This window comes from Cryptotermes secundus, unplaced genomic scaffold (genome assembly GCF_002891405.2).
Source record: "Cryptotermes secundus unplaced genomic scaffold, Csec_1.0 scaffold75, whole genome shotgun sequence".
Taxonomy (NCBI): Eukaryota; Metazoa; Arthropoda; class Insecta; order Blattodea; family Kalotermitidae; genus Cryptotermes; species Cryptotermes secundus.
In genome coordinates, this window is record NW_019737390.1 from 582,601 (window position 1) to 608,318 (window position 25,718).

Consider the following 25,718-nt stretch of genomic DNA (forward strand, 5'->3'; position numbering starts at 1 on the left):
GATTGCAGCTGTACTGAAGGCAAAAGGTGGTCCAACACCACATTAATAAAGAAATTTGTACAGTATTTGTAGTGTCTTTATTATTTTGTTCAGCCCTTGTATGCTCTCTGACACTTCTGTATGTTAAATTAGCTGCAGGAAAAATCCTAATACCAGATGGGTTAATAATATATAATAAATTATTATTTCAGTTCACATTTACCTTTGATAATCCGTAAATTCTGCATTTTAAGGTGTGCTATTTTAACATGAATGAAAACATAAATAGTGCAGCTGCTGTAGCCTGGTGAATTTATTTGGAATGATCTGCTTGTCTGCCTGCATAAGCTGTTGTAAAATAGAAACCAATTTTCTTTTCATTACTTACTTACTTACTTACTTACTCATGGAGCTGAGCCCTTCTTGAGGAGCTGCCAATTCTGCAGCTACTCAATAATTTCCCAGCATTTTATGGAACCCGAAGGTTCATTACTGTGTTCACAAGAGCCCTCCACTGGTCCCTATCCTGAGTGAGATCAATCCAATCAATACCATCCCATCCTATCTCTCTAAGATCCATTTTAATATTGTCCACCCACCTACTCCTTGGTCTTCCCAGTGATCTCTTTCCTTCTGGCTTTCCCACCAATATCCTATGCACATTCCTCATCTCCCCCATTCGTGCTACATGCCCTGCCCACCTCATCCTCCCTGACTTGATCATTCTGATTATACTTGGGAAAGAGTACAAGTTATGAAGCTCTTCATTATGCACTTTTCTCCAACCTCCTGTCACTTCATCTCTCTTCGGTCCAGATATTCTCCTCAACACCCTGTTCTCAAACACCCTCAGTCTATCTTCCTCCCTTAATGTCAGAGACCAAGGTTTACACCCATACAGAACCACAGGCAAAATTAAGCTATTTTAATTTTGTTTTTTTTACAGCCTACTGAGGCGACAGTTAAAATGGAAAGCATATCAGATGAGGAACCAGATTGTATCATCTCACATAGTACAGAACGTGTGTTGGCATTTAAAATCAAAGATAGATGGCATCACTGTCAGAATGCATGGAGACCTGAAGTAAGTTGTAGAATATCCAATTTGTAAATGAACTTACTGATTTTAAAATAATGTTTCATGCACAGTTCATATCTGTGTGATGAATTTGGGGAAACCCATGGAAATGGAGATAATTATGGAAGATAATCCTGTAAAACTCACAGAGTACAGAACCTTATCAGAAAGAACCAAGATTGGGGAAACCCATGGAAATGGAGATAATTATGGAAGATAATCCTGTAAAACTCACAGAGTACAGAACCTTATCAGAAAGAACCAAGATTGGGGAAACCCATGGAAATGGAGATAATTATGGAAGATAATCCTGTGAATCTCGCAGAGTACAGGACCTTATCAAAAAGTATGAGGAGCATTCCATATATAATGCCTCCATATTTTTAAATGAAAACTACAACAGATACAGAAATCATAATAACGCAGTTAAATAGAGCAAAATTTCAGCTACTTATAGTTATTTTTCCACATAATCACCACCATTTGTTATGCACTTTTGCAAGCGATGAACAAGAGCCTGTATGCTGTGCCTGTAAAAGTCTGCGCCGGTAGAGACTATCCACTTTCTTACAGCTGCAATGACAGCATCGTTGTCTGGAAAATGTTGCCCATGTAGCCCATCTTTCATAGGCCCAAAGAGATGGAAGTCTGAAGGTGCTAAATCAGGGCTATAAGGTGGATGTGGTGGGACAGTCCAGCCAAACTTCGCAATGTGCGCAGTGGTCGCCAGACTGGTATGGGGTCTAGCGTTATTGTGTTGCAAGCGAAAGGTTGTCTGCTTCTCTGGCCTGACTTGGGAAATGCGGGCTTTCAGCTTAGTCAGCGTCATCTTGTAGCGTTCAGAATTGACAGTCTCACCAGGCTCCAGGAAATCCAACAAAATCACACCCTGCCTATCCCAAAAGACCAAGCACATCACTTTCCCTGCCGATGGCTGTGTCTTGAACCTCTTTTTTTCTTGGGGAATGCAGATGTTGCCACTCCATGGACTGTCTTTTGGATTCCGGCTCGTACTGGTGACACCACGTCTCATCTCTGATGACGATGCTGTCCAGAAACTTGTCACCTTCAGCCTCAAACTGGTGCAGCAGGTCCTGACAGACTTCCATTCAATGAGTTTAATGGTCCTGTGTAAGCATCCGCGGGACGCACCTGGAACAAACTTTGCGATAATCCAGCTTCCCCAACATCGTTTCCAATGCATTACAGCTGATATTAAGCCATTCACACAGATCTCTGGTCGTTATCTGCCGATCTATATGGATGAGCTGATCAAGGCTCTGTTCATTGTGAGGAGTGGCAGCTGAGCAGGGACGCCCAGAACGTGGCTTATCGTGCACTTCACTGTCGCCACTGTTGAAATGCACTACCCACTGTCTTACTATGCTGACATCCACTGTATCGTCTCCATTCACCTTTCGCAAGTGTCGATGGATGTCAATGGGTGCAATTTGTTCGGCAGTGAGAAATTGAATGACACATCTCTGTTTCGTGCACACTTTTATGTCCTACTCCATTTTGGTAGACTGCTCTGCTGTTGCTATCTGTTGCATCAACCAAACTAATGGTACATTGGCGGGAAGGTTCAACCTTAACTACAACACCAGCATCCAGCTCAGATGTTACATATTAACACAAAAAAATAGGAGGCATTATATATGGAACGCCCTTCATACTAAGATTGGGGAAACCAATGGAAATGGAGGTAATTATGGAAGATAATCCTGTGAAACTCACAGAGTACAGAACCTTATCAAAAAGCAGTAAGATTGATTTTGTGAAATCTGAGACAGCATGCTTAGAGGGATGGAAATTGATTCCCTTTATGTAGCTTCTTCAGCACAAACATACTTCTTGTATCATCCCTGCCAGTTTTGTTTATACAGATAACTGGTCTGGTGCATTGTGTTCACTTGTATCCACAACATGAAATCTTTTGCATTGCATGGTTGTCATAAGAGAGCAGTAATAAACTTCGGGAAGACAAAATTTTGATTAGAGGGGCTGTCTGACTTCTGGAATGTTGATTATCTAAAAATAACTGTATGATTTGTATGAGTGGGCAGGTGCATTGTTATGCAAATTTGTCACCTGCTAGTTACCCACTTTTTGCAGCCATATGATGCACTGCATCATGGAGAAGTTTACACTTTTAGAAATAGAAATGGAAATCAATATTCTGATATGGTTTAATACTCTGATATCAGTGAGAAGTTTGGTGTGGCAGTAACATTCCAGAGTTGCATTTGGCACATGTGTGGCTGGAATCTCAGCTGACACACTGGCTCTCCTGACTAAGGTGTTTCATCAGTTCCCCAGTCCCTCCAGGTAAATCTCATGATAGTTAATCATGATTTTTATCTGTCAGTTCTGGGACATCTGCAGGAAGCGAACTCCTGTATCATGATGATGTGCCTGCTCACATAGCACTGTCAGTCAGTTCTTGGCGAAACGTTTACTTATGACCCTTCCACAATTCTCCTATTCACCTGACCTCACCTATTCTGACGTTTCTATTCCCTAAACTCAAAATTACCCATAAAGGAAGATTTCAGACATTGGAGTACATGAAGAAAGCAGTCTTCTGGGATTTGGCACCATGTAATGTGGTGTTAACTGACGTTTCAGAGGAACGTATCGCCTCCATCTTCAGGGTAGAAGGAAAAATATAAGAAATCAGCAAGCGAAGAGACCGTGAGAACTGGTAAAAGCAGTTCCTCTGAAACGTTGGTTAACACCGCATATACACGGTGCCAAATCCCAGAAGACTGCTTTCTTCATAGTCACCGCCGTGAAAACCTCAAATCTTACATTGGAATACATCATTACTAATGCAACAAGTGACTTTTAGGTGATACCACAAACATCCTTTGAACAGAGCTTCAGAAATGGAATACGGTAGTGGGAGAGGAGCATTGCTGCACAAGACAGACTATTTTGAAGGGAATAATATTTAATATGCTTCAAGAAAAGAAAGATGTTATTTATAGACAAATTTCAGGAACTTTCTGAACAATCCTCATATGTGCACTTCACTGGTGTCTGAATGATTATATTGGTTTTATTCATACTTTGCATTTAATAGTGTCTCCATAATAGGCTCATGCCTGGTGCCTAAACACTAATAGTGTCTCCATAATAGGCTCATGCCTGGTGCCTAAACACAAATTGTGATTTTCTTGAAAATGTCTTCAATGATCTGGATTAAATTTAAGTAGTTTATGGAGACCATCTCTCTAAATATAACTGAATAGGTGATATCTTCAGAAAATTAATAGTATTGTCACATGTTTGGGTGACTTGAGACGTGGGTTTGGATTGGTAATTGGATTTATTAACAACCTACAGGTTGTAACTACAAATAATTATTGCATTCTTGCTGATTTACACAATTTACAATCACTCCTCACTAATCTTCTTAGTCTGTTTCTGCTGGTCTTCACTGTCCACTTCCTGGCAATGGATTTATAACATGGGAACTATAAAAGTCTCACTAAATTACACACTCCCAATTCCACTGCACTAGAGCATGCATAAAGTTAACTCTTCTTCTAATACAAACTTCCCGTGTCTGTCTCCTACTGAGAACTGTTCTGTAGAGCTCATGATCTTCAAGATAACTCCTCTGCATGAACTCCATGGAAAACACCGTCTCCCATTGTGGACGCATGTTTACCACTGCATTGCCTGGCAATGTGCTTTTGCTCATTGTGGACTGCATAGGAAACACAGTTTCCCTTCTGTTGTTGTGGTTTGTTTACCAAGCCATTGCTCAGCAGTGCAGTGATCAAATCCGTTACAGTATGCCCTCTCGCAGGCCAAAAGTGAAATGTAAATTTTCTTGTAAATGGCTTGACCACTTTTGATTAAATTCTAATTGTGTATAGAAGTAATGGACCCAAATTATATTTTATAGACTAAAATATAATACAAAGGGATAATGTTCATTGATCTCAGTGTAATATGATGTGAAGATGCGAACTTGATTCATCTTTCTCAGGTTAGGGTGAACTCAGTAATGAGCTTTTGGGTTCCCTAGAGGGCAGGAGATTTCTTGATAAGCTGTTACTAGCTGAGTGATTATCAGTTTTTATGAGTTACTCTGCTCCATGTAGTTGGTTATTCAGTCTTGAAGATTATATATCCTTTATACTTTTCTGAGCAACAAGTGAAGTATGCTTGCCTTTATATGCATATGATGTTCATACTTAGATGTTCTTCATGCAGAACATGTCAGACTCGCAAGATACAGAGACTTCAATGAGCAGTGAAGCAGTTTCTGCGTCAGATCATTTTGCATTTGAGTCTGCATACATTAAGAAGGAAGACATCAATTTGGAGAGTGATGATGAGGTAAGTTGCTGGTAGATATTGGTAGGTAGATAGCTTTAGTTCAACCCATCCTCGGTAGTGATAGTTGTCTTGCAGGATCTTAGGTGCTGCACCTGTCACTAGTGCTGCAAGTGAAGTTTGTTAGTTGGGACTAATCACATTGGTCTACAACTCTCCTTCCAGAGATGAAGGATGATTATATCTGTTCCAGATGTGTGAGTTGGTACAAGTTTAAGTTATAAGATACAGAGTTTTAGTTAGTGTTAATTGTAATGATATATATTTGGTACGTACTGCAGTTGGTTTGCCTTATTTTGTATGTTTTTTCACTGGCATATATGGATACTTTTGCCAGGGACTGGCTGAAAATACACAATAAACAATGCTATGCATCAAGCTGTGAATGTGTTTAGGTGATCTTGGAAAGTTGATCTTTTTTTGTAATTATTATAGTATAAATTTAGGATATTCTAAAATTACATTTCTTATTTTGAAGTTATATGAGGTAATTATTAAAGTGATCAAATCGAGGAAGATGGATGAATGGGGCATATGACACAAGTGGGAGAGATAAGAAATGCATATAGAATCTTGGTTAGAAAACTTGAAGGGAGCAGACCTTTTGGAGACATAGCAATAGGTAGATGGACAGTATTAAAATGGTTCTTAAAGAAACAGATTATGATGTTGTGGACTGAATTTATGACTCAGCATAGGGTGCTGTGGTGGGCTCCTATGAATGTGATAATGGCCATCTGATTCCATAATTAGGAACAATTACTCAAAGAACTCTTACTTTCTTTATGATTAAGTTTACAGTGGAACTATGTGTTCTAGTCTCCTCTTCCAGAATTTGTTTATATTTTTGTACATTTTCCCTCAGAATCTGTTGATTCATTCAGTCATTCAATTTGTTCCCCTCTGTATGTGCATATGTATGAGACAAATGTGATTCCAGTGTGAGAGTTAAGACAACCCTTGTTCATATTTCATTTATTTGATTTTAGTTATCTTTTCACAGGACAGCTCAAATTCTGAAGCTTCAGATAATAAAGTGCATGTTAAGAAGCAACGAAGAAAGAGGGTGAGTTTTCAGCAAGTTCCCCCTCCACCCTCTTTTTTCTTCTTTTTCTTCCTAAAATTGTACCAGCTTTCACATGTCTTGGCTGATTACCTTGGTTGCATGGTAGCAAGTATTGTCATGTGTTCAGCTAAACCAGTAAGCTTTAGTCAGTCTTGACTGTTGAAAGCCTGTTTCATAATGTTGATTTCTGTTCATCTCTTCATAAAATTATAAAGTGTTTCTTTGAAGTAGCTTTTGGAGTATTGGTCTTAATCATATTCTATTGCAGTTCTGAAAATGGAAGTCTAAGAATGCAAGTGTTGAGTTTGCATAAACGAGTCAACATTTATTTGGGTATTTTAAGCAGGAATAGTACTGGATCTGCAGCTTAGTAACTCTTTCTTAACACATCCTTCAAGCTCTGTCTCTCATAGCACAACCTTACATGAATGCTGTTAAAATAAAACATATGTAATATTTACTGGTTTCTGTGTCTGTACGGATACATAACAGATTTGGAGGAGACCCAAAATTTCCTGTTTCCTTTATCAACTAATGAAATATGAAGTCCTGTGAATTGTTGAGTTTAGACTTCAGAATGGGAGGGGATGTGTATTGTAACATGTAGACCTGTTACTGGGTAACATCTTTGAAACAAACAATGAAACAACAGATTGTTAATAAGCAAGTGTATGCAGCTGTTACTGAGTAACATCTTTGCAAACAAACATGTTCTCTTGGAAATGACTGGAGTGCAACAATAAACAGTGTGTTCTACACAATCTGTGCCAAGGGTTTATCAATGGGACAGGTTTAGAAGTTAGTCAGTTGTAAGGGAGTCTGTGAAGAGAAGACTTTGTTGGTGCAGTTGGAAGCTGAAGAATCTCCATTGTTAAGATCCATTACTGGGAAATGACAGCAGACTGAAAAGACTTAGTGTGTGCTGTAGTGATTTGCAAATCATGGAAATTGGCGCTAGTATTATAGTTACTTGTAGTTATGACCTGTAAGTGGTCAGTAAATCCAGTTTCCAATCCAAATCCCATCTTTAGTCACCCATAATCATGACAGTATATTATCTAAATTGGCAGGAATTTGATGGAAAGGTATGTGGTTTCCTACTGTGGTGTGTAACTAGGGGTAGGTTTTTGATGTTCACAAGTTATGTTTTGCATAGGACAGATTAGGTATTTCATAAATCAGTCATGGATGAATCTGGAAATTCTGTCATTGGGTTTGTTACTTGTTTATAAAATTATAACCTTCAGAGTATACAGTTTGTCATCAGACACACTGTACCCACACATGATCCTGTAGCTCTAGGGTGATGACTAATCACAGCAGGATGATGCAGCAGAAAGAATGATAATTAGGAAGCGCGCCACTTGGCAGCACAACTTACTCGACATTGCTGAGACGTCGAGTTGGCGCGCTATATCAGAAGTTCCGAAACTTTCTGAACAGACCATGTATGAGCTGTACTTTTTGGCAGGCCACACTGAGGAACCAGGCTTGCTTCTAATGAAGTGCCAATATCATCAAATTGTTCCTCATTTGTACATGTCTTTTATTTTAGTACAACATCAACCCATAGAGTGCAATTTTGTTATGATATTGTAAATCGTTGCTTTATATAACACTGTACTGTCAGGATATTTTGTGTGAAACTTTCTGCAATACTTTCTCCATGAAGAATGCTGTACAGAGGAACTGTGTATGAATAATTTCTCTTCAACGTTATAGTTCGTTTTTGAACACTGTGTTCCATAATACTGAACTGTATTTGTGTGTATCTCAGACAGGTAACCGTGCTAAACATCAGTGTTATCTATATAAATCACCAAACTCTGGGTGACAAAGCGATGGTGAAGCAACCGGCAGTGGACAGGCATGAGCAAAAACATTTCTAGCTGACCAGTCTAGGATACATTGGATTCTCTGTAGAATAATATGATTTGATCATCAGAAAGTTGTTAGGTTACATTTTACAATAATTTCTGATACTCTTGCTCCAGTAGGAAATTCAGACACATTCAGTTATCTCTTTGCACATGAGATAACTTACAGAGGAGCTGTGTAAATGCCATTATTCTGGAGTCTTCGATTTAAATTATAAGTACAAGTTGTTGACCGCCTCTGTGGTCTAGTGGTCAGAGTTCCTGTCTACATATCCATAGTTCCCGCATTCGATTTCTGGCGCTACCAGATTTTCTAAGAAGTAGTGGGTTTGGAACGGGATCCACTCAGCCTTGTGAGGATAATTGAGGAGCTATTTCAAGGAAATAGTGGCTCCGGTCTAGAAAATCGAGATTAACGGCTGTTGGGATCCATTTCACTGCCCATGTGACACCCTCTATCTCCAAAAGTTGGCACTAACTTTGCCGACAAGCGGCAGTCACTCGATCATTATAGTTTGCTTGTGGACTACAGGCCATGGAGTTTGCTTGGAATACAAGTTGTTATTAATAACCAGTACTGTGGTAGAAGAACCTGAAGGTTCAATGCCACAAATATCAAAGCCTCTTATTGGAGAGAGTCTTGAACAATTTCAGTCCCCATCCCCAGTCCTCATAGTCTACTTCCCTTCTGTCTATTATAATATTATTTTCCCTTCTCAATCTTCCAAGTGGCCATTTTCCATGAGGTTTCTCCAGCATGTGTCTGCTTGCGTCTGTGTCTGCCTTAACCTTAGCACATGCCCAGCCTATTGTAACTTCTTGTGTAACTGTCGCTGCAACTCCTGGTCCCTGTCAGTGTGCTAGCTGTGTGATACTGCAGCTCTTCTGTTTGGACATTATCCTTTAGTTTTGGTTTAGTATGATGCATGATGCTTCAGCTGGCATGAGATATGTATCTCAGAGTTTGACACATGTAGTTATGTAGCAATTGTAGAGGGTCAGGTGACACTGGTTTGTTGTAGTGGTAGTTCATATAAATAAAACAAGAATAGATAATGGTTATTAATATGTCAGTAGTTTACTGCTGAGGTCACAGACTTCTGCTATACTCTTGAGTAGTTTTAATTACATACAGGAAATTCACAGTAAAGGTAAAAGGTAAAGTTGTCCCTATGCTTAACTAATTAAATACTCTGCCATGAAGGAGTATGGAGGAGTGGATGTATAGATCCACATTTTCTTGACCTTGGCACTAGCTGGAGGTGAGTGGTCAGCTTCACACCCCTGCTGCTTTATCCCCGGGGAAAGAGCTCCCATACTCACTAGATAGGAGGCTGGGTGGGCCCCAGAGCTGGTCTGGATGACGTGGAGAAGAGAAAATTCTTGACCCTACTGGGACTCTAACTCTGACCCCTCCGTCATCCAGCTCATAGCCAGTAGCTGTACCGACTGAGCTGTTCTCACATTGATTTACCACTCTACAGAACACAGTTTTATTGTTGTAAGTTTTGGTGTACATTCTAATTAATAATGTGCTCTGCTTTGCTTGGCTGTTGCTACTTTATTTTTTCATGGCTTCTTGAATCTGAAAAAAAATTAGTATGTGAGGTGGCCAAACTGAACTGCTGATCTTCTTGATTCAGCAGTTAACTGGTGATCTTAATAGCATTTAAAGTTGAAGTAAACACTCAGCCAAACTTCTTAATCATGCCATCAGCTATGTCAGGTACTGTTATTAACAACCTGGAATTTGAACTACAGCCATCCAATGTGCATCTCACACAGCCAATTACCTTGGATTTCACTGTCCTAACAAAAGAAGTTTATCCATTTAAAGCAGAAAGGTCTTCATTCCATAATATCCTAAACTGGTCACTTAATTAATCCTTGTTAGGTCCAGATATTCTCCTGTGTATCTTATTTTCAGTCACATGTAATTTCTGTTCTTTCCTCAAGCTAAGATACCACAGTTCACACATATTCAAAACAAGGAGTGAAATTACTGTTTTGTATATCTGATCTTAGGTAAGATTGTCCCTTTGTTCAATGAATTAAGCACTATGCCATGAAGGCATATGGGCGGGTGGATGTATTTTCTTGACCTTGGCACTAGACAGAGGTGAGTGGTCAGCTTCACACCCCTACCACTTTACTCCTGGGGAAAGAGCCCCCAGTACCCATTGGATAGGAGGTTGGGTGGACCCCAGAGCCGGTCTTAACGATTTGGAGAAGAGAAAATTCTCGACCCTATCAGGACTCAAACACTGACCCCTCAGTCGTCCAGCTCGTAGCCAGTACCTATAAAGTTTTGAATCTGAACAAGCATTTTCATAATTTATTCTTCCTCTCATCTAATTGTGAATATCGTTTCTGTGAAATTTGAAGTTCTCATGGCAGTGAGCATTAAAATTGCAATCTGTGATGTGAGGCCATGTAGTTTGGTAGGTTTTTTTTTTTTTAGTAGGGTGGGACTAAGCCCCTTGTGCTGCGGCCACTTCTGGTCTATTGTACCAGCCCCAGATGATAGGTGAGGGTGATTGTGGAGCAATTGGTGAAAGGAAGATTGGCAGGGGAAAGCAAAGTACTTGGAGAAAACCTGCCCCAGCGCCACTTTGTCCTCTTCCAGCTGCACTATGGCCCTGGTGGGATGGAACCTGGGCTACCGCACTGGGAAGCCAGCAACTAACCACTTGAGCTATGGTGCAGAGTTTGGTAGGTAGGTACTCACATATTGGAGGGACCCAGAAGACTAATTTTAATGCTCTTCACCGTGAGAACCTCAAATCTCATATAGCAATATTATGTTTAAGAAGACACATAGGAAACATGCTTTGTGTTGTGTTGTTACTGGTAGTGCTAGTGGGGCAGCAGTTGCAATGTTGATGGTGATGATGGTGCCTCTTTTGGTTATAGTAACAGGAGTATTTTCACAGTGAATAGAACTTGTCAGGTACAGATTCTGTCAACAGTGAATGTGTTGGCTATATCATCACAGGTTCACTATCACCACATTTTTCAATCTCATTTGAACACCATGGTGATATATCGAATCTGGTGCTTCAAATTACTTTTTTATACATAATTTAATAATTTACTGGACAAAATATATTAAGGAGCAGAAACTCAATGGCATCAAAAAGTATGTTCAGAGATATGGTTAAGTCATGAAGAATCCAACAGAAAATTATACATAATAGCCTTTTATGAACTGATATATTATGAATTTGTGTTTAAATGTCAGAAATAATGTATGCAAGATGTATGGAGCAGTGACACACTTAATGAATAACAGGTTTTCCTCAGAAATGCTGTTTTTTTTATACTTTTTCCATCATCTGGTATTCTAGAAAATAGAAGCGTTTTGTATACTGGTTCTGTTTGCATCCTCAAATGAGGGGAAGGACTCCTACCTAGTTTGGTCCCTTAGAAGGAGCTAAGGTCAATCACTGGTCTCCCCCCCCCCCACTTGAGGATGGAAACAGATCCAGTTTCCAAAACGTCTTCTATTTTCTAGAATACCAGACAATGAAAAATGCCCCCAAATCTAGTAATTCTGAGAGTTATATGCCATCATCAGAACCCTTTAGAATCTGTAAGTTTTTCTGTATTGTCAGTTTTAATGGGCTGTTTCTGTTTCCAAGGAAATTTATGGTGTTTATAAAATCACAAGTGTTGACAGTGTAAAATTTTAATACTGTATTCATATTGCTTCAGGAAGGTATTTAGAAATGAAACCTTTTATATTTTAGCAACCTGCTGCACATCACACAGTATCAAATGTTACTTGTTCCACCATCTCATGTGCAACATGTCTTTCTGTAGAACTTATTAAAGGTTTATTCACTTTAAAAGTTTTGCATGTCATATAACTTTTAACTTTTTAAAAGTTTTTCACCACATGTTTAGACCAATATGGTCATCATCAGGTGTTTGAACTGCTGTGCTTCTGTTATCGTGGCTTCGGTTATTCATTTTGTAATGTATGGTCCCATCTATGTGCATGTGTATCTGTAACTTGTATAAATATCTTCTATTAGAATTTATGTGTATGATGTGTGTTAAGTACAGTATGATTACTTGTTTATGTACTTACTCCAAGTGATGCGTTGTTCTTCCTGTTGTGTTGTGCTATGTGTCTTTTTTTTTACAAATGCTTGCTGAGCTGGATTGATTCCATCTTTTATAATGTGTATGTGTCACTGTGTGGTGTTTAATTCTTGTAATATTTCATATATTTGGGCACGCAGTAGCGTAGTTGGTTGAGGGGAAGGTCGTGGGTTCAAGTCCCCATGAGGTCATTGGAATTTTTCAATTGACCTAATTCTTCCAGCTGCACTATGGCCCTGGGGTCGACTCAGCCTCTTAACAGAAATGAGTACCAGGAATTACTTAAATAATTTCCCTGGGGAGTAAAGTGCAGCCGGTGCATAAGGCTGACAACCTTACACATCTTTGAGCTGATTGTTTAGATAATGTGGAACCCTCAGCGTCTCACAACCCTATGGGCCTTCACGGCCTGGTACAGGGATAGCTTTACTTTTACTTTTTTACTTCATATATTGGGTTATAGATGTTAATATGTGTGTCATTCAGCAAGCATTCATAAAAAGACATATCACAACATGACAGGAAGAACAATCCATCACTTGTAGTAAGTACACAAACAAGTAATCATATGATACATTAACACACATCATATACATAAATTCTAATAGAAGATATTTATACATGTTACAGATACACATGCACATAGAGGAAACCATACATTAAAAAATTAATAACAAAAGCTATGATAATAGGAGCACAGTAGTCTCCTCAACTATAATTTTAAACACCTATGATGACCATGTTGGCCGAAACACGTAGTGAAAAACTTTTGAAAAAAGTTATATGATGTGCAAAATTTTTAAAGTGAATAACCCTTATCAAGTTTTATAGAAAGATGTGTTGCATGTGAGACAGTGGAACCAGTAACATTTGATACTGTTTAACAAGCTTTGCCCAAAATCAAGAGCTTGATCAATCAGTTTAGGAACTCAGCATATGCCAATTTTTTAAATATTGATATGTTGTGATTTTACACCATTTCTCCAGTAATAATTATGCAGAACAAATTTGAGAAATGAAATATTTTGTAAGTGTCGTTAGGATAAGGTAATGTATGCATGAAACTCTCTTCTGAAGATATTGTCACATGATGTCTGAAGGAAGTAATTTCATAAGCAGCACCTGTTTAAATTTGTGAAATCTGCAACAAATCTTGAAGATTGTGGTATGCAAGCAGTGTTCACGGTTCTTTTTCTTTTTTTTTTCTTTTTGTAGCTGTAACTAGAATAAGAAGAGAGATAAAGGAAGAACATTTTTTGTTGCAGGTGGCACAATATATATTTTGAATGCCAAGTTTCTGTGCTTTTTCATACCAGCTTAAATTTCAGACTTATAGTTTAAAAGTCATATGACATAGGTGAGGGTGAATTTAAAAATATGGCAGCAGTTTACTTTGTTTTTGACATTGCATTTTGGTAAATACAAAAAAATGTAGTTTGCAGTGAAAGGACATAATCAATACCTAACTGTAACCAGCTTGTACATTACAGAAGAATTTGTAGAGAACATCAGTTTTTATAATACCTCATTTGTGCGTAGAAGTTCATTTAATTTTGTTTCCAGGTTTTTCAACCCTGGAAGAAGTATTTTATTTATAGTTCATTTAACAATGATGTTGGCAACTCAGACTTATTCACGATTGTCTAATCGTTTAACACACTGTGTAGTTTAGATAGGAAGTTGTTATAGTGACAGGCTATGGGCTGGATGGCTGGAATTTGATTCCCAGCAAGGGCAAGGATTTTCTCTTCTCCATAATGTCCAGACAAGCTCTGGGGACCACCCAGCTCCCTATGCAGTGGGTACTCAAGGTAATTTCCCCAGGGCCCAATGACAAGAATGGTAGAGCTGTACCTCCACTTCCCCATATACCTTCATGGCATGGTGCTTAATTAATTAAGCACGTGGAACACTTTACCTTTACTTTGTAGTGTAGATAGGTTTACATGCAGAGGATTAGTTCTAACAGCATTGTACTTTTTGCATGTGGTTGAAGAAAATATGAAGTTCTTCATGTTAGAAAACTTGAGAATATGTCACAATTGCTCCTGTTACAGTGAATGAACTGCCAAAATAAAATCAACATGATATTCCTTCATCAGTCATCTATTATAATAGATGCAATAATTCCATGAAAAATAATTATTTTTCATGGAATGATTAATATGCAGTAGTATTTGATGTGTAGTACTGTTGTTTAGGTCATGGCTCACTTATTTAAAATATGTTACTAGTGTTATTTTTTCAGATAATTTTTTTCATTTGAGGTTAAATGAAATACTTTTACTTTTCTGCAGGTATAAAGGTTAAGAAAAATAAAGCTTGTGTATGTAACTCTGGTAATTATTGCAAGGGAAAAATACAGTTATTTCCCTCCACTTCAAATTTAAAAGGGAAAATGATTTGAATATGTTTTGTACATATATAAGGGAACTTAATACTTTTATGGCTTTCCAGAGCTTCAACATATAGGGATCATATGGGCTATAATCAACTCCTTTCAAACCCTACTTATTTGCCATTTTTTATCACCTTCCTATGTCACTCACTGCTATATAATCTGTGTGGTTGAAAAACCTCATTAAATGTCATAAGAATCAGCCAGTGTCTTTATTATATACTTGTTTCAATATGATGATGGTCTTTATGTGTATTCCACTCAGGCCTTTTATACACATACTTTAATTGTTGCCAGTTTATTGATTTAGATATAACCCACCAATTACTATTAATTCCATGACAGATTTGTCACAAGAAAGGGGAGACAGAAGAAGAGCGGAAACAAAGATTAGAAAAACAAAGGTCATACTATTTCAAGCGGAGGGTACATGAAACCCAGGCTCAACGAGAGGAACGTTTAAGAAAAATAAAGGAAAATGCAAAAAAACGAAGACTTAAGGAGACTGAAGACGAACGAGCTCTTCGTTTGAAAGAAAAACGAACATATGAAACACAGCGATTAGAAAATGAATCTCCTGAGAAACGAGCATTGCGTTTGGAGAAACAGCGATTATATCAAGCACAGCGTGTAAAACATGAAACACCTGAGGAACGAGCACAGCGTTTGGAAAATAAACGGTTATCATATCAAAGACGGCAGTTAATTAAAAACAGTCTGTTGCAATAAGGTGAGTGAATTGTTAAAATCTTATTTAAAGAACACACAGTCTGGAGTAACAAGCAAAGAAATCAGTAATGTTGAACTTCTGGACTAGAGCACTATTTAGAAAAAGAAATGTGCAAATAGGACAAAGTTATTGTAAACGTAACACCTGAAAATCAAGCATTCTGTTTGAGCAAGGTGAGAAGGAGAACCGTGAGTGCACCATCAACTGAAATATGTTTAAAGATAAATTATCTCAGATGTTACTTAGACACATCTCGAACTGCAGAACTGTAATGGAAGGACATTACTTGTACTCATGTAACTCAGTTTACAGTTTATTATTTAGTGTTTAAAAACTTGATGTTTATTTGATATATGAAAGCTGTCATCTATTCCCCATCTCTATTTTACTTTTACTCTGCTATGTAAAGGTCATCATGTAAACTTTTTATTCTGTCATATGTTAGTTACAGATGAGATAGATGTTTTTGTATGCATGGTTAAAAAAACTTGTATATTTGAATGTAAGTGGAAATTAATATACCAGATGATGAAGTAAGTTGATGGGTCAATATATTATAGACAGTGTCACGTAACTTCGAACAAGGCCCCACATTCATAGTCAAATCCCGCGCATAGCTTGTGGTGGGAGGAGTTTCTTAACACTCGTTCTTCCACTGGCCGCCTGTCACTTCTGACACCCTCCACCCCCCTGTCTGAAATTTTTCTTCTGTGCATTCAAGGTTACTCTTGGCCTTGTTCAAAGTTACATGACACTTGCTATATACATATATGAAATAATGATAGAAAAATGTTATACATTGAACTCCTGATCACCTAAGCTTACAATGGGGATAAGATGCACAAAAAATCGAAAACTTAGGATAATTCATGATATTTTGTTTTGTATTTTTATAACATGTCACAAATTGCTTCACTTCTTATGTTCTAGGTCCATTAAAGTGATATTATTTTGAACAATATTTCATAGTTTTCTTTGTTCTTGTGAGTTGTTTTGACTTCTCATGGCAGTTTGAATCTTTCTTGACACTGTAGTATTACTGTTATAGCCCCTCACCGGTCCATGTGCTCTAGAAAAGTATCAAGATACCGTACTGCTGTGCCCTCATTAAAGTGATCACGCTTTCCTTCATTACTCTTATCCTCCTCATTCTCTTCCACATCCCTTTGTATTGTGGCTGCACTGATACTATCTGCATCAGTCATGTAATGAAATTTAGGTTCACACACATTACTTTGCAGGCATTCTTCAAAGTTTTCTTTGGTGATGTTTTAAAATAATTTTAAAACATTCACTGAATCAGTAATTTAGACTCTTTATTCTTCCATAGAGAAACCCTGAAAACCATCAGCCCCTACATCTGGAAGAAGTTTTCTCCATATCAAAAAAGTGTTACTGGTTCCACAGAAGACCACACAAGAATCACACTGATGTATGTAGTACTGTCAGAATATTTTTCCAAAATATTATGAGACAAGATGTGAGAAGGCTAGCCTGGTAGTGTTGTTTCATTCGTACACTTACATTTTGATCTATGGGTTGTATTGTGGTTGTGACATTGAGGAGCAAAAGCTTTACAGTGATGAGACTATTGTCTGAAGACAGTGCTGTCAGATGATATGCATTGTCTAGCAGTAAAACTGAAATATTTTCTCTTTCAGGAAATGCCAAACTTCTGGAATAAACTTTTTATTGAATCAGTTTTCAAAAATACCTTTATCTCTGTGTTCCTTGTAATAATGAACATAAAGGCCATTTACTGCAGTGGCTTCAAATGATTATGGCTTTATTGCTTTGCTAGTCATTACAGGTTTGAAGAGTACTGTCTTGTGGGATAAAATACAGTTAGTCTGTTAAAACTCAACCGATGTTATGGAGAACATATCACCTCCATCTCGAGGGTCGAAGAATAAACCGAGCAGGAAACCAGCGTGAAAGCACAGCTCTACTTGCCACCTGCTTTTGTGCTGGTTCTTCCTAGATGTGTTCTTGAACCCTCAAGAAGGAGGTGATAAGTTCCTCCAAAATGTTGGTTGAGTTTCATTGGGCCAAGCAGCATCCCAGAAGATAGTACTGTTCATAACCGCCAATGTGAGAACCGCAAACTCTACACTACAAGTTTCATTTTGTATTTTCTGGATGCGTTTGCATAATACCTGATCAAAATATACTCCATAAATGACTTACACATGGGTGTTTTTCTTTCAAAAACAATGGTTCTTGTAGAAAACCTTCCAGTATAATCCAGATGTGTCAGCATTGTAAATCAGAGTTGTTCTGATACAAATTTCCTCTACTAGCACAACCCATCTTCCTGCTACAGCTCTGGATGATATTCAGTGCATCATTACACGTGAATACAAAGACATTTGGAGCAGTATCATCCCCTTCCCTCACCTCCATTATTATTGTTAGACTATCTTTCCCTTTCCTTCTCCAGCCTCCCCACACTTGCTGTTAAAAATGAAAGAATGATGGAAGCGTAGTTCAGATTCATCTGCTTTTGTACAAATTTGTAATTGTATAGACCCGATTAATCATGCATGCACTCATTGATAGTGGGACAGCGTGCAAACTGGATAATACTTGGTTTAATAGTTGGGAGTTGCTTGTATTAAACTGTATACCAGGCACATGCTTCAAATATTGAATCATATTTGAACCACTGCACTGCATACAGGCATATTATATCAATGCATACTGATTTTTGCCATGACCAAATTGGGTCATAAACACTTCAGTTACATATTTTAAGAAATGGGTTGCATCTGTAACAAGCAACATGTAAAGGAGCGATTTACATGAACACTGAAGGAAAATGTCATGTACTGTCACTATATCAATTATACGTGTCATACCCCATTTGCATAATTGTGTATCGTAGGAATAGCAGTGTTCATCAAGAATTTGCTTACCCACACATTTGCTGATGTATGGTGGATACGTAATCATTCATTTTCGTTATTTGGTTAGATATTACCTTAAAGCAGACAGTGAACACTTTCTCCTCACCATTCATAATCATACAGTGATTGGGGCAAGAAACTGACATTGATTCCAGGCAAGGGGATGGACATTTCCTTTCCCACCATGTCCTTACCAGCTCACCCAGATTTCTGCCCACTGTGAACAGAGTTCTTTCTCAGAGCGTGAAGCTTCTTACTCATTTTCAGATTAGTGGTGTACGGAGTTTCATCTTACCCATCATACACCTTCAAAGTGTGGTGTCAGAGCAGAGGGTCAAACTTTCCTTTATTTTCATTTTATTTTACAAAATTTTGGTAAGTGATTCACCTTCATAAAATTACATAAGAAACAGCTGTGGCAGCTTAAGCACTGAATCCAAGACAGTTGATAAACTATATGTATTGTGTTGTTACATTGTCATAAAGATCTGTTAAACTTTCCCATTAGATAGAATTTTTCTTTATTTCTTTAGATGTATGGTAGCACAAAAAGTGGAACCATATATATAAAAGTCAGAATTACTTTTGACTTTGTCCTTTGTTCAGTATTCTGAAAACCAGAGAATACAACCTTTTGGAAACTGGATCTATTTCCATCCTCAGGTGAAGTGGGAGACACCTACTCTGTTCAGTTCCTTAGAGCTAGCCTCAGTCACTGAGTAACCCATTGGCTTCAGTAAAAAGTAAGCAAAGCTATTCCTGTAACAGGCCTTGAGGGTCCCGCATTATCCAGACAGTTTGCTCAAAAATGGCAGTAAAGTTGTCAGCCTTATGCCCCTTACTTCCCAGGAATAAAGCTATAATATAGCTATTTAATTACCTGAGACCAGGCTAATTTGGAAGGAGATAACAGGAAAATATGGAATAAAAATTGTGATAAAGCACGCACATTCGTGGAACTAGTATAGAAAGGGAGATAGGAATTTATTATACAAACCTAGCCAACAAAACCAAGTTGATGAACACCAATGCATAGAAAAAATGGAAACTTTGTTAAGACATGTAGTGCCATCTGTGAAGTAAAATATGAACACTTGAGACCAAAAACTTATGAAGAATCTGTCAAGTCATACAGATCTTCCCTGATTGCTGATTACCTCATTGCTAATAAGGGGTATCCAGATGGGAGAAATGTCCAGACTGGGTTCGCTGGTCGGATCTGAATTAGCCTGGTCTCAGGTAATTAAGCAGTTGTAGTGAATCTGACAGGGATTTCCAGAGATTTGGGTTAGCTCTTTCTAAGGGACCTGACAGAGTAGGTGTCCCCCCCCCCACCTAAGGATGGAAACAGATCCAGTTTCCAAAACATGTTTTCTAGTTCATGGAATACTGGACGATGGACAGAGTTCAAAAACCCAGTAATTCTGAGAATTATACATCACTGTCAGAACCCTTTAGAATCTACTTGTATGTGAAAGTCTTGATGAGCACATTTAATAAGTAATAGTATTTTAGCTTTTAACAAATAGTGTCATGATACATTATTACACTAGGTATGGAGACTGGAGCTCTTATTAATACATAGTTGATCTTTTGGGTGAATTTGAGGTAGAATTTTATTTCAGTTATCGATTCTAGCTATAGGTATATTTCTCGAACTTTCTTTTTAATAATCCTACTTCTATTTAGATATGATGAAACAAGTATTGTATAGAGAAACAAAACTATTAGAAATTTCAAGAGTTAGCAAACATTTGTAATGGTCATAATTTTAGTTGTAGCATATTATTGTGTCTTATTACTTTCATTTTCTTTAATCCTTTCATTCATATACCTAAGGTTATTAATCAAAGTAATTATAATGGTTACACATTTCAGTGACTCATAAGTCTTAGGATTAACCATTACAAAAACTTATGTTATAACCTTTAACTTTTGCATCCCGTTGTTTTTTATATTAAGTTATCAGCAGAACTGTGTTTTACCTCTTTAGGAATTATCCATACAAGTTAGTTTGGCGTTTAATATTAATTTAAAGTTCATTCCACTACATGTTTCGACATGTATTGGCCATCTTGAGATTGTGTAATGTCTGACACAACTGGTGACTTGGTATTGCTCTTTATGATGTGTTATTGAAAACGTGTATCCAGTTTTTAACAAGTTGCATAGTTTTTTATTTTATTTTGTGATCACATGTGTAGGTGGTAAAAGCAAAAAATGATGTAAAGGAAGATTCCATGAAGTTGTACTGATAGTTCCTAAATTATAAAATATAGTTTTACTGATGACTTACATTATACAATTTTCAGTGAGTATTTGTAAAAAAACATAATGTTAGCATGTTTCTTCCTCCTGTATGGCATGGCATGACATGCAGTGTGTTCCAAGGCTTCTCAGTTTTCTGAGTTTTGGAATCTTCATAGACATTTGGTAGGATTCTTTGGATAGGTGATTGACCCATCCCAAGTCCTCTATGTACATAGGACAAAACAGACACAAAGAATGTAGATATACATCCATTTCCTCTGAGTGGGATTCAATCCCATGATCCCAGTATTGCGTGGTGGGAGATAGTACATCCCTTAGACTGGGGAGATGCTGCTGTTGGTAAAATGTGAGCATTACAGTGTATAAATAACATGTGATGTGTGTGTACTTTTCAAACGGTGGATCCATCCACTTTAAACATTTACTTGTATTGTTACAAGAAAACGGTTTTGTTTTATAAAGATACTGCCATAACATAGTAAAGTGCCAGAACTGATGGTCCTTTGAAAATTAGAAACATTCTGGGTGCATTTCAGTTTCAGTGCATCAGAAATACTATATTCATCAAATGGGATTCACTAACAGTACAGTGTGCCAAGAGCACGTCAATGCAATTTGGAAGATAAATCCAATGTGGGATATATGCAACACTAGTGCAAACCAGTCATGTGTACAGCAGTCTTATGTAACATATAGGTATTGCAAATTGTTAAATAGGGATCACAGTTAAGTATAATTTGATAGAGTTAATTTTCCCAATATGTCTGTATTAAAACAGAGTGCAAATCACCATCTGAGTATATGTAGTTAATTTTCTTAAATTAACCAGATGAATTTGCAACACGGGTATTTTAAATTTTGTATTTTTCAAATCTTAATAGTTAAGTTTCACTTTAATATGATATGCCCCCAGAAGATGGTCTTGTATAACTGAAACATGTCAGGGTTTTAACAGCATGTAATCAGTATAAGTAAATAAACTATATATGCTTGGAAAGTGGCCTCCGTAGTCTAGGGGTAACGTTCCCACCTCATGACTCAAGGTACGCGGGTTGAAACCTGGCGGAGGTTGTGGAATTTTTAAGGGGGGAAAAATTCAGGGAACAAGTCCTCCGGTAGGGACTTTAAGCCGTGGGTCCCGTGTCGTAGATATATGGCACGTAAAAGATCCTCGTGTCTCTAGGACACCTCTGAGCAAAATTAGGCAAAGTTTCCCACCCAAGTAGTTTCCAGTTCCTCTGGTAGATGGGGAAGTATCGGAGACCACTGTCAGAGAGGGCCGACCTCGCTGGCAGAACGGGGCTGATAGCGAGCACCAGTACTGGAAGGGCATGGTGACTGGTAGAATATTAAAGGTGGACGCACAGTAGATTAATAACTAGTCGCAGTGCATGGGGAAACCCACCCCCTCCAATAATAATAATAATAATAGTATATGCTTGGATGGTGATTTACATCTTGTTCAAACAAATGTGATGGAGAAATATCATGATACCTATGTTGATGCCATTCAGTTTATGACATAATTAAGATTCGCAGGAATACAGGTGGTGGCACAAAGGATTGTAACTATAAAAGCCTTAATTTGTTCCACCACATTCAAACTTCCTGCTCCTCAGTAGACAAGACATGGCAAGGGAAAGAGTAATCACATAAGTTGTTATTGCTACAAGAATATAATATTCTGAGGTGTTCAGTTCCTCATTTAATTTTATAAAAAAATCGTTAAACCATAACATTAGAAAATTTTCTATGGCTTCAGCTTTTGGGAATACATTGCGTGGAATGTGTAGGGTTCTCCAATGTTTTGACAGATGTTGCACCTGCTACCTTCAGGGTCATTACCCCAGATGATGCCAACACTGCTGCAGGTTTGAAAACCCAAGGACAGAGATTAGAAAATTTGTCTAATTTTACAGAAATTTGAGAAGTCAAAATGTGACAGCATTAGCCAAATTGCACACCTGCTGATGTATAAACTCTGACAACATATATGCATAGTTCAGAGTATAACAATGCTAAGTACAGTTATCTCAGAATTTTTTAGGATATACAGAAACCATATAAAATCACGCATGCAGGACGTTTCAATTTAGATGACCAGTATTTCCAATATTTTATGACACTTTTTGATAAAAAACTGTAAACAATGACTTTAAATGTAGAAAGTGGATGGATCCATGTAATTATTTTGATTAATAATTGCTGATGTAGATGAATAAAAGAATTAATTTGTAATGGTATTCTTGCATATTTTAAAAATGGAAACACATACATTCAATTGTTTTTGCTTGGACTTTCCCAGTTACTGTTTCAATCTCTTATGTCACCATCAGATCTTGGCATTAATAGATTTACGACTGTCGAATGACATATCCACTAGTTATTATATGGGTGTTTAATACATTTCTTTGTGTATTTTTTATTTTTAGTATATAAATAAAGCAACAGACACATTTAGTTTATTATGCATATATTGTTGTGTTTCTCAGATCTTATAAGTGGTGTATTAATGCTCCATTTTTAACACCTTTCAGCAGATGAAATTAAACATACATTATATTTCATGTTTTAATGGAAGACAGATTGTGTGTATATAACACCTAGTTTGAGAATCAGTTGAAATTGCAAATGGCCAAACACACTAGAGCAGAGACAGTAGGTGTAAGTGAGCCTAATATGCAGAGGTTTGTTTCAGAGGTAAAATGGTGGTATGTAATGCATTGTTTAGTACATGTTTGAAGTAACACATATACAGCAAACTTTTTTTTTTTTACATGGTGTCATAGGTTTTATTGAGGTATGGCCATGTGTAGGGTGGTATGTGTGACGAAAATGATGGGTTCTAGTTCAGATGATTGGATTTATTAGCACCTTGGTTACAAGTTCTCTTAATCACACTTAAATACAGCGCTATCACAGATTTTTTCACTAATTAAAATGCCAACCAGCATACATCTTTGGAAATAACCTGAAAAAGTTTTCCTACATAATAATATGGTAATATGAAAGATCTGCATCTAAATCTCTTTAAAGTGTTCACAACTTTCAGATTTTGTCTCTCAGTCTTTTAAATATGCTATTCCAGAGTTACCTGTAAGGATGTTGAAAGTTCAGGCTGCATTAAAACTTTCACTTTCTTTACAGTTTTCACTGCAGCTTTTATATGATCTAGATCCTACTTTTGCCTTCTAGAAATCTAACAGTGAACTGAACATTAACTCTAATTCAGAGTGGGAGTAAAAGAAGGAAAACAATTGTTGCCACCAAAATTATCCCGTATCACATATAGGGAGTCTCATATTGAGAACATTTCTGGATTACTGAATTAGGCACATTCTTCTGTAAAGTATATCCATATATTATTATTATTATTATTAACAACAAACACTGCTAAAGGGAATACACACAAGCAAAGGGCATATTGCAGATTGCAAACAGGCTAATGAAACAGAAAGACAAGCTGCGGAAAAACTGTTTGGAATATCACGTAGCTTTAAACAAGTGGATGACTCCCCTTACGAGATGGAATAAGATTCTATGAAACATTTTAATAGAAAAATTTTAAGTAATTAATTGTGTTAATTTTAGAGGACTGCAATGCGCAATTTTAGCGCACATCAAAGCAGTGTAACAGTTTGAACACATTGAAACACCTGAGGATGGCTATCTGTGGCCGAAACATGTTATGTTGGTGTTGAATGGTGAATGTTGTAATGATAGTTGCATTACTGATGGACTTAATACACAGACATTTGATGATAAAGAATTCATGTAGTTTTCTTCAGCTTCTGTACTGTAACAATGCTTCACCTACCATTCCATGTTCCTACATGTTATCAATACGAAGTTACATCATATCAGAAATCACAAGAATATTCATAAATGGTACACTTCGATTCACTTTGTTTGTATACTTGATAATAGTATAGTGAATACAAATTAAAACCTTCATATCAATAATGTTTCAGAAGATACAAGAAGTAATACTGGTACCTATTTGTTACATGAGTTAACATATACAGAAGAAAAGCTTTTTGACTTTTTAGTTGGTTATTAATGATGCTGTTTGACATTATTAAAGACGTATTCTTTGAATGAAAATTTTGGCAACTGTATAGTATCTTACCCAAACCCACATATTTATTTATTCTGAGAAAGTTTTGATGTGTGTTGTACAAGCAGTATTTATATTTCGCACATTTTATGAAATGTTAGGTACATAACATGCATTCACTTTCTGTATGTAACAGTGATTTTAGAATTCTAAACCCCTACCTCTGTCAAAGAAATAGATTTTACCTACAGCTCCTAAACCTAACACCATTCTAATTCACGTTGCTTGTCACTGATTCTTGGATTGTCTGGCGAAAATTGTATATACTGTTCGGCTTTTGTGAGCTTTTCATGTTTTATAAAGTGGTGTATACTGTATTTATACAGGATCAGTGATAGATCAGTCACTGACATGAAGGGTAATGAATTGAATGGGCAGAGTTCAATTTCAGGCAGGACCGCTGGAATTCTCACATTTTGAGTGTCCTTTGGACAGACTAGCTTTCTGGTCAGCAGTTATGGTGGAGCATTTTCTCATATGGTAAAGGCAGCTGTAACAGGTAGCTAATCAATCACTCACTTATATCTAGAGTTGAAGTAGGAATCTATGGAAATAAGGTTACATGCATGCTTTACCTCGGCATTTTAAGGTGAGAAACTAGTTTCACTCTCTGGCCATATATTCCCCATGAAAGGATTTACATAGGTTGATACCACTCTGCTTTATGTTTCAGAGGTATGTGACTGGAACTCTGGATGTGGATCCAACCATTCTAAAAGGCATTTTCCAGTTACAAGTTGCCTCATTTTGCAAGGTTTCATGTCTGAACTGTCTGTTTCCTCCCTCACTGTTTTAATTTAATTATCAATGTGAATAATATAAAGTAGACAAAAAAAGTA

General features: G+C 37.2%; 1 protein-coding gene across 6 annotated transcripts in view; it reads left to right on the plus strand.

The window, feature by feature from the left end:
* LOC111870243 (transcriptional regulator ATRX homolog) overlaps nucleotides 1-25,718 on the plus strand; it is a 47,145-nt gene that overhangs the window by 18,516 nt on the left and 2,911 nt on the right. For 2 of the 6 annotated variants that reach the window (XM_023862354.2, XM_023862359.2), the window contains 4 exons: nucleotides 926-1,063; nucleotides 5,285-5,410; nucleotides 6,411-6,473; nucleotides 15,201-16,212. In XM_023862354.2, the coding sequence (XP_023718122.1) occupies nucleotides 926-1,063; nucleotides 5,285-5,410; nucleotides 6,411-6,473; nucleotides 15,201-15,584 (711 nt within the window). In that variant the 3' untranslated portion in view covers nucleotides 15,585-16,212. Of the gene's footprint in view, nucleotides 1-925; nucleotides 1,064-5,284; nucleotides 5,411-6,410; nucleotides 6,474-15,200; nucleotides 16,213-16,915; nucleotides 17,018-17,246; nucleotides 18,572-18,758; nucleotides 19,788-25,718 lie in introns of those variants that run through there. The other 4 variants (XM_023862356.2, XM_023862357.2, XM_023862355.2 and 1 more) reach the window with 4 other exon arrangements.